The 9,421-nt window shown below is 43.1% G+C and overlaps 1 protein-coding gene across 2 annotated transcripts; it reads left to right on the top strand.

Annotated features, from left to right (window-relative positions):
- The first annotated feature begins 267 nt into the window (after positions 1 to 267).
- On the top strand, positions 268 to 8,370 carry LOC308119570 (activator of 90 kDa heat shock protein ATPase homolog 1-like). Of its 2 annotated transcripts, XR_013935963.1 has the most exons (10): positions 275 to 488; positions 2,885 to 3,075; positions 3,443 to 3,525; positions 3,616 to 3,733; positions 4,970 to 5,061; positions 5,157 to 5,288; positions 5,369 to 5,470; positions 5,737 to 5,788; positions 7,300 to 7,600; positions 7,942 to 8,101. XR_013935963.1 is itself a non-coding variant. In XM_080479661.1 (9 exons), exons 1-9 carry the CDS (start codon positions 409 to 411, stop codon positions 7,470 to 7,472), a joined length of 1,023 nt encoding a protein of 340 aa, XP_080335787.1. In that variant the 5' UTR covers positions 268 to 408; the 3' UTR covers positions 7,473 to 8,370. The 2 variants fall into 2 exon arrangements, 1 of the variants encoding a protein (XP_080335787.1); XM_080479661.1 differs by having other exon boundaries at positions 268 to 488; positions 7,300 to 8,370.
- The last annotated feature ends 1,051 nt before the right edge of the window (positions 8,371 to 9,421 follow it).

The following is a 9,421-nucleotide window of genomic DNA, read 5'->3' as shown; positions in this document are numbered from 1 at the left end:
TTCAATTTTTTCTATTTTATCTTATTCAATTATTTCTATTTTATCTGATTGTGTTGCAATTTTTCTTTGTTTGAAAAGTGCTCTCCAAAAAAAGTTTGATTTCATTTGATTTCATTCCTTTTTTTAAATTTTTATTTAGCTTTTGGAGCTGTTTAAGATTGCAATTATTTCGTATTACAACAGAAATTCGTTTTTCCGTTGAGGGGGAACTGTGTCTTCAGGACGTTTTCTTTTTCTCCCTTCAGTTCTCGAACGTTCCGTTCCAGCACTTTCCACGGCCGGAAATAAGACGCAGGAGCACAGGCTCACTCAGACAGCGGCTGTCGGTAGGACGGTTCTAGAAAGCAGCGTGCACCGGCTCCCTGCTCGCCCTGTTTAATCCCGTCAGACCCGAATCTCACCGAGCTCATGGCCAAGTGGGGAGAAGGAGACCCTCGCTGGATCGTGGAGGAGAGAGCGGACGCTACAAACGTGAACAACTGGCACTGGTGAGGCGCGAGGACACGGGATGCTAACTAGCTGCTAATGCTAACAGCTGCACCCCGAAATATTTCAACATTCTGTTCGTGCGTCACTGCAGTTTATCCAAACCCTACATGAGCATTAAAGTTGTCATTTTGAGTGTATTTATGTAAAGAGTCGTCTTTTAAAGATGAACTAGCCGTGCTGACGTTGTTGCTTGCTGCTAACTGTGGCAGCTCATGTGCTGTTAGCGGCTGTAAAACGTCTCCGTGTCCTAAAGTGTTCAGATCCAACACGTGGTGGAGCCCAAACATCCAGGTAGGTTACAGCAACCTGATGGACACTCATCTGACCAGGTAGCTGTCAGAACCGTTATTCTCCAGCACGTGGGGCGGAGCCGCCGGCAACGTGACTGAAATGTATATTTCACTGTTTCCCAGCTAATAATAATCCCAGCTCATTCAGGTGTTTCTCTGGATGATATTTGGTGTTTCTTTATCCCATGACAACAGTCAAACAGTTGTCTCAGTTGTAATTTCTCCATGGTAACCGTGCTCATCGCCATGGTAACAGAGGTGTATAGTCTTCACCTGACACAGATGAAGTTTCTTCGTTTTGCTCCACTTCAACATTTATCAATTCTCAATCAGCAACTGTGATTGTTGAGGTTAAATAACCTCACGTGACCGGACACAAAGGAAGGTAGTTTCCCATTTAACGATTCACAATCAGCCAACGTATTTGGCAGAAGATTAGTCATCGTGAGTTCTGATTATTGCTGTGAATTGTTGTGAGCTGCTGGACATCTATTGATCTGAAATGGCCCCCATCTGAGTTGCTTGCATCAGCCTGCAATTAATCCCAATTATTGTAATTATATCCACAATATTGTAGTAATAATAATAATGTGGTGTTAATTCTGAAGATTTTGCACTTGAAAATGTTAACTATATTAAGCATTTCTTGTCTGATGTTTCTATATATTTGAGCCTTTATAGTGCACTCACTAAAATACTAACACATCAGTCATTGTGTTGATAAGTGAGAACTTGAAAGCAGAACTATCATGATTTAATCTGTCAGTATTTAATCTCAATATCCTTCACAGAAAACACTGATTTCAAAGTGTCACATCACTTTTTTTCAGTCTTCACTGATGGAGGGAGGTTTCAGGATGAAGCCTACAAGAGATTAATGTGATTTAAAAACCTTTATTTAAAAAAGTAAATAAAATTGATAGTCATTCATAACGAGTTTTTCTGATCACTCAACATTTTTACTCCTTTTTGTCTTCTAGCATGTCGCAGCCTCTCTTTGCCAAATATAGCAGTTTGCTCAAATAATAAGAATTTTTTAAATAATTTTCATTAAAAATGGGAGGGCTTGAAAAACATGCTAAAAATACAATACTTCCATCGACGTACGAATCTGAAAATAACTTTCTTTGATAAAACAAACACAGTACAGAAGAAGCTGCAAATGTTTCAGTCTGCTTTACTTCTCTGACAACAACAGAAATGTGGAGTCATGATTGTTGTAAACCAGATGAGAACATTCAAGGTATTTTCTGTTGATGGTTTTAGTCAGTATTTCAATTTCGCCCACTTCAATGGTGTGTGACGAGTAGAAATAGCGATATGAAGAGGTCAAAAAGCAATATTATCTGTTAATTTAACAGCGATTTCTTCCCTGTGGCCTTATAGTTCACCCTGATAAAGACTATAACTAACAACACGTTAGTTAGTTAGTTAGTTAGTTGATCCTCTTCCAGTAGCAGAAGTTCGATGTATTAAAGCATCTTATGGTGATTCAACTTACCAAGCAAAACCAAAATGTCAAATACTTGTTATATTAGTTTCCGAGTCATTTCATAATGGTAAGATACAGATTTCAGTTAATTTAGTAGAGTTGCAGTGGTTTTTCAATATTCAGACATATTTGAGAAAAGATGAGTCTTGATAGAAATGTGAAAATCTTCTCGGGGTAAAAACATTTCAGACCGACTCACTCTTCCACACGCTTTGCAGAGCAGCGACATTCACCCCTGGTTCTAGAGTCGGCTGCAGGTTTGAGATGTTTAGATGATATCTGCTTCACACATTTGAATAGAATGACTATTTCATCATGAAGCTCCTCACCGCAGTGTCAGGGATTTTAAACAAGCAGGACACGGGATCTCCAGGGACATGGTGCTGGAAAGACAAAATCACTAATCTGACATTTAATCTTTAGGTTATTAATAATGACGTTTGGAGATGCCAGTCCTCTATAAGCTCCCCCATGTCCACAAATTCATTTCTTTCAACAATTTACATTAAAATGGATAGAAAATAGATACAACCTGCTGTTGATGTCCCATAAATCCTTGAGAAAATGTTTTTGATCCCAAATTCTCAGTCGTCGTCTCTGCTGGACTTTCCAGGACGGAGCGAGATGCTACAAACTGGTCCTCGGAGAAGCTGAAGTCTCTGCTGCTGGGTTTGAGCGTGGAGAATGACGACGGGAGCTGCGAGGTGACGGAGGTCAGCAAGTTGGAAGGAGAAGCCTCGATTAACAACCGCAAAGGGAAACTTATCTTCTTCTACGAGTGGAGCCTGAAAGCTACTTGGACCGGTACGTGCTTTAAAGCATCACACAGGAAGTAACTTATTTACTATCATTGTAGAAGATTTGGTCTCAAAAATCATTGTTAAAAAAACAAATGATCCACGAACATGAAGTTTTGACCCGTTGTGCTGATTCAGCAGGTTACACTGGCAGTTTGTTGGCACTGCTGACGAATTACAAGCAGAACTTGGATTCAGTGTGTTTGTCTCCACATGTCCTGACCATGTTTTTAGCTGAACTGACAAAACTCTAAAACGTGAAAGCTTTGTTATAGATGAGTCTTACAGGAGAGGAGCAGAGCAGAAATGTATTTTAATCTCTATTATTAGCACTAAGACATGCGTTTAACCTCTGACGCCCCCTGCTCCACCAGGAAAGTCGAAAACGGGGGTGAAATATAAAGGAACGGTTGAAGTCCCGAACCTGTCTGATGAGAACGACATGGAAGATCTGGATGTGAGTCTCCTGCAGGAATCCTGTTGAATGATGGAACTGCAGAGACGTGCAGGACTCGCTGTAAAAACCTGTCCTGTCGTTGCTGCTCAGGTTTCTGTGTCTCTCAACAAAGACGAACCCGAGACGCCGCTGACCGGCCTGATGAAAACAAAAGGAGCTGAGAAAGTCCGTGAAGCTCTGGGAAGCTACGTCGGCTTTCTAAAAACAGGTGAGATGGACTGAACTCGCACCGGCGACGTCCCGATCAGAAACGGTTGTTAGACTCATGGTTGCTGCTTGAATGGTTTGTTTGGTTTGTTTTGTTTCCATGTTATAAGAACATACTGTAGGATTATAAAGAGATGAAACCAAACTGCAGGAAAACAGCTTTGAGGAAATCCTCCCCATCAATTAACATTTCTACCTTTCTATAAATGAAATGAAAGTAAAGGATGAAGGAACGTCAAGCAGAGAAAACAAATGAAGGAAGTAATTAAAAGACAAATAAACCATGCGACATACCAACTCCAAATCCATGAGACCCAAAGACGGAAGTCATTTCAGTGATTTATCCAGAGAGTTCCTGGGTCTTCTGGGTTTCTCGTTGGGTCGAAGTGAACATCTGAAGAAACAGGAAAAGGTAGTGAGATGTGTCGGGAGCGTCTTGTTTATTGTTCATGAATTTATCCATTAATACACGTGTTTGTGAAGTATTGATAGATGTAATGGTATGATATTGTATGTATCGTTTTGAATTTAATAAAGGAAAATAATACAAGTGTATTAAAGAATGTACAATCTGGGATTAACTGTCTCAGTATGTGATTTCAAAAACGATGCAAAACTGTAAAACTCTAAATGAAAGTACTATTAAATATTGAACTTATATATTTGTCAAAAGAAACTTCCTAAGTTTTTATATAATTATATAAACTACATCGGTGGCAAATAGAAGAACCTCTTCGGCTTCAAATGACTGGAGCTGGTGGGTGGGTGTGTCTCACACACACTCCTGAAACTATCAGCCAGTCGTTGGACACGTCACACTTTACGCTAAAAAAAATTACTGGGAATATTCAAATATATGGAAATGCAGTCTGACAGTTTCATGAGGCTTAACTGCCTCGTTCATGACGTGTTTTCTGCTTCTCGTATCTGTAGAACAGCTGCGTTAGACGGTGAAAAGCAGCTGTCCTGATGTCGTCTCCTGTGAATTGGGAGGAAAAGTGTGTTTAGAGCCATTTAGCCTCCACCCAGGTGGAGGGAAAGTGTGTTTAGAGCCATTTAGCCTCCACCCAGGTGGAGGGAAAGTGTGTTTAGAGCCATTTAGCCTTCACCCAGGTGGAGGGAAAGTGTGTTTAGAGCCATTTAGCCTCCACCCAGGTGGAGGGAAAGTGTGTTTAGAGCCATTTAGCCTCCACCCAGGTGGAGGAGCTCACATGCTTCATACTGCTGTTTGTTCCAGAGTTCACACAGGGAATGATCCTGCCCACGGCCAACGGCGTGGCCAAGCCTCAGACCACGTCGCAGTCCAAAGCCAAGGTGGATAGGACTCAGGTTGGTGCTACACACACACACACACACACACACTTTGAGCCCAGCATCACTGTGATGCAGGTAACCAATCCTGCCGTCTGTCCTCTGTGGTGCAGATCTTGTCGTCGGCCAGCAGCACGGCCGCTCCCATCAACACTGGCGTCAAGATCCCAACCTGCAAGTTCAGCATGAGGGAAACGTTCCTCACCTCGCCCGCCGAGCTCTACAGAGTCTTTCTCAACCAGGAGGTGAGCTGGCCCGGCTTCTGCCTGGTGAAACCGCTGCAGCAGGTAGTTCAGGCGTTGACTTTGCTCCGGTCGCTCCTCAGATGGTTCAGGCGTTCACTCGCGGCGCCGCCACGGTGGACGGAGAGCGAGGAGGGAAGTTCCGAATGCTGGATGGAAACATCTGTGGTGAATTCATAGAGCTGGTGAGTTTCATCTTCACAACGTTGAACTGTGACTCCCCACTGCCTCAACGTCCTGGAAATACAGCAGTAATGAGTTTTTTTGATAAATCGGAACAAAAAGTTCTAAAATCAGATCTGATCACACAAAATCAGTAAATAGGTTCCTGCTTAAAATCAACCTCTGAAATCATCTTCCTCGTTTAACAAGTCGGCACCTTGTGAACCGTAAAATGTTTGATTTATCTATTGTTTTACTTAAAATCAAGTCAATCCTTTTTCTCTTCCAGGTACCTGATGAGAAAATAATAATGAAGTGGCGATATAACAACTGGCCCTGTGGTAGGTCCACTTTGTTTTCTCTTCTAGTAACAGTCTCAGGGAAGGAAAATAAAATCTCAATATTCCAGAGCATCCGGAAACTATTCTTTTGACTTTTTCCACACTTTCTTATATTTCAGCCTGATTCCAATATGAATACTTCTGTACATGGGTTTTCTTAATTATATTATTTTCAATACATTTAAAAAAAAATTTAAATAAAAAAACTTTGTCAATTTGTTGTATTTTGTCTCCAGCAGAAGGTCAAACATACGTGTGTCCAAACCGGGCCGTAAGAAGCTCCAGTCCGACCAAACCACCAGGAAAACTTTTTAAAAGTTTATTTCTTTTTAATTTTCAGAGTTTTAGACACGAAACTGAGAACTGAGCTGAGATCTCGTGATGCTGCCATGAAAGCTCCCTGGTTGTTATCCCAGAGCCTCAGAGCCCCGCTGGCTGGCTGGCCGGCTGGCTGGCTGGCCCGCTGGCTGGCTGGCTGGCTGGCTGGCTGGCTGGCTGGCCCGCTGGCTGGCTGGCTGGCTGGCTGGCTGGCTGGCTGGCTGGCTGGCCCGCTGGCTGGCTGGCTGGCTGGCTGGCTGGCTGGCTGGCCGGCCCGCTGGCTGGCCCGCTGGCTGGCTGGCCCGCTGGCTGGCTGGCTGGCTGGCTGGCTGGCCCGCTGGCTGGCTGGCCCGCTGGCTGGCTGGCCCGCTGGCTGGCTGGCTGGCTGGCTGGCTGGCTGGCCCGCTGGCTGGCTGGCCCGCTGGCTGGCTGGCCCGCTGGCCCGCTGGCTGGCCCGCTGGCCCGCTGGCTGGCAGAATGCAACAGGAGACATTTTCTGGACTTTTCACCAGAAGGTTTCACTAAGATTAACTTTACATTGAGATTGGAGTAACTTTCTGTAGTAATTGTTTGGTTCTAGTGAAAATATTGACACTTTCATCACCTGTCCTCTGAGACACAAAGAAAAAGTTTAAAGTTTCAATTCAAAGGTTGTGGCTCTATTTTACTGGTCCGACCCACTCGGGATGAAATTGAGCTGAACGTGGCCCCTGAAGTAAAACCTGTTTAAACCCCCATTGTAGAACCTTTAAGGGAAAAAAAGAATTGAATCCATTCCGGAATAAAGCTAACATAACAAAATGTGGAAAAAGTGAAAACTCTCCCTGAGATTAAAGTTTAAATGCAACTGAGCAACAAAGGTCTGCGTGTCGGTGTGGATGAACGGAGACTGTTTCATTGAGGGATTCTCCTGGGAGAGTTTCAGGCCCCGTTCACACAGCAACAAGACAAACTTGTCGGAGTCCCTGAAAACCCAACTTTAGTATGTCGGGCCATCTCCTGTCAGTGGTTCTGAATGGTTTTAAATGTTGCTGTGTAAACATGAAACTTTTCTGAAATGAAAAGGCCCAAAAGAAGCATTTTCATTTGAAACGTTGTGTAAACGGGTTCTCAGCCTGAAGCAGGAGCAGAGTGGTTCTGGATTCCGCCCTGCTCAGCTTCATGCCCCATTGCCCCTGTGTTCCGCCCCACAGAGCATTACGCCACCATCAGCATGTCGCTGTTGGACCGCAGCAGTGAGACGGAGCTGAAAGTGGAGTGCCGGGGCGTCCCGGACAACCAGGAGGACCAGACGAAAGAGGGCTGGAAGAGGTACTACTTCCAGGCCATCAAACAGACTTTTGGCTTTGGGGCGCGGCTCTTCTGAAGACGTCCTCCCTCCCTCCTCTCCGCCGTTCTCTGGATTTTTAAACTTTTCTTTTCATCATTCGACCTCTGGCACAGAAACGTCCCACTGTAAACTCCCAGCACGAGTTAACGAAAGAGACGAAGTAGGTGAGGCTCACCTGTGTGTGTGTGTGTGTGTGTGTGTGTTTGTGTAAATGTTTTAATTTTCTCGACTTATTTAAATTTGGAGTTCGGTTCCCCTCCGTCAGTATTTGGCTCGGTTGTTCAGAGGACTGTGCCTTTGGGACGCTGGATTGAATAAAAGAAGAATCTATTGAACCAACATAGAAAATTGGCCCCTGCTTCTATAAATATGTAATTATCACAAGAGTTTAAAGTTTTTCTGTAACTTAGAGGGAAAAGTTGCTTCCATCATGTTTTATTTTCTACTCATTTGGAGTGTAACTGTAGTGAAGATGCATGTTTCATTTTTAACTGCCACATGAAAGAGACTACTAGACTTCTGCCCCGGTGAGCAAGTGACGGTTCGAACCCCGTCAGCAGGACCGCGAGCTGGAGCGAGGCGACCGCTGGACGAGCAGCGACACACCAGAACTCCACATCTGATGTTCTGCTTCAAAATGTACATTTCCAGTAAAAAGCTTTCAGAACAAAACGGATCCTTTCATTTCATCACGTTACAGAAAGAGTGAACGGGACGCTCTGCAGTCCGAGCACGATGGACTGCTTCACATGGCAAATATTACATTTAAAGGGTCGGGTAACAATTCCACCTTAATGGAGTAAAACTGCTTCTTTTTTTCTTTTGAAGCTCAAGAAAGTAATGGACCGAACTTTTTAGAACATAAATATGTAAAAGATCCATCTTGTGTATTAAGCAGGAAATAATTGTTTTATAATAAAAAGATTTTCAAGGTTTTTTGGAAGAAATTATGAAACAAAAATTAAATTAGACACAAACATTGACAAATTTAGGAATTGATAAGAAAATGTAAATTTAGATTAGTTACTGTGGTTGTGCTTGATTATATAATTTTAAAGTGTTACGAAGTACGAACCAGATTCACATCCTGGTTGAAGGTAGTTTTGTTTAATCCAGAGGATGAGAGGATCACAGGTTTAGAAATGACAGTTCTTACAGCACAATTTTAACACTTCATTGATAGTTATATTTTAATGAAGTTAAAAAGTTGAAATACTAAACTGCAAAGGAGATAATCCACTGTGATGTTGAAATGCCAGTAAAGTATAAAAATATGCTGTCAAGATGTAAAATTCTAAAAAAAAGATTTCTGGAAAATATTCAAATGACTTTCAAAATCACTAATTAAAATGTCAAGAACAGAATATTATAAACTACAACCCCAATTCTGGAATAATTGGGACAAAGTGAAGATAAAATCAGAAAGCAGTGACAATGCTTCAGATCACACCAGCCAGTATCTTATTCACTATAGAACTGAGATAACAGCTCATTTTGAAACAGAAATTTAACAATTTTATCCACAAAATGAACTCATTTCAAATGTGATGGCTGCTACAGGTTGGGACAGGAGCCTGATTACCAGGGTGCAGCGTCCTCTGCTTCTCAGCACAGTGGAGGAGACAAGGGTCCAGTTCAGCCACTGGAGTTAGTTTCTTCCAGGCGTCCAGCTGCTGGACAGCTCTGGGTCTCCTTCAACCAACTTTTTGCTTAATTATGCGCCAAATGTTGTCAATGGATGAAAGATGAGGACTGCAGGCAGAACAGTTCAGCACACGGACTCTTTACGAAGCCATGGTGATGCAATAGCTGCAGTATCCTGCTGAAATATCCCAGGCCGTCCCTGGAGGGGAGCGTCTGTTCCAAAACCTCCATCTACCTTTCAGCATTCATGGTGTCCCACACCATGTGCACTAATGCGTCCCACACCATGTGCACTAATGCGTCCCACACCATGTGCACTAATGCGTCCCACACCATGTGCA

The sequence above is a fragment of the Lipophrys pholis genome (genome assembly GCF_963383615.2).
Source record: "Lipophrys pholis genome assembly, chromosome: 14".
In the NCBI taxonomy this organism is placed as follows: Eukaryota; Metazoa; Chordata; class Actinopteri; order Blenniiformes; family Blenniidae; genus Lipophrys; species Lipophrys pholis.
This window is presented reverse-complemented; position numbering and strand designations above follow the sequence as displayed.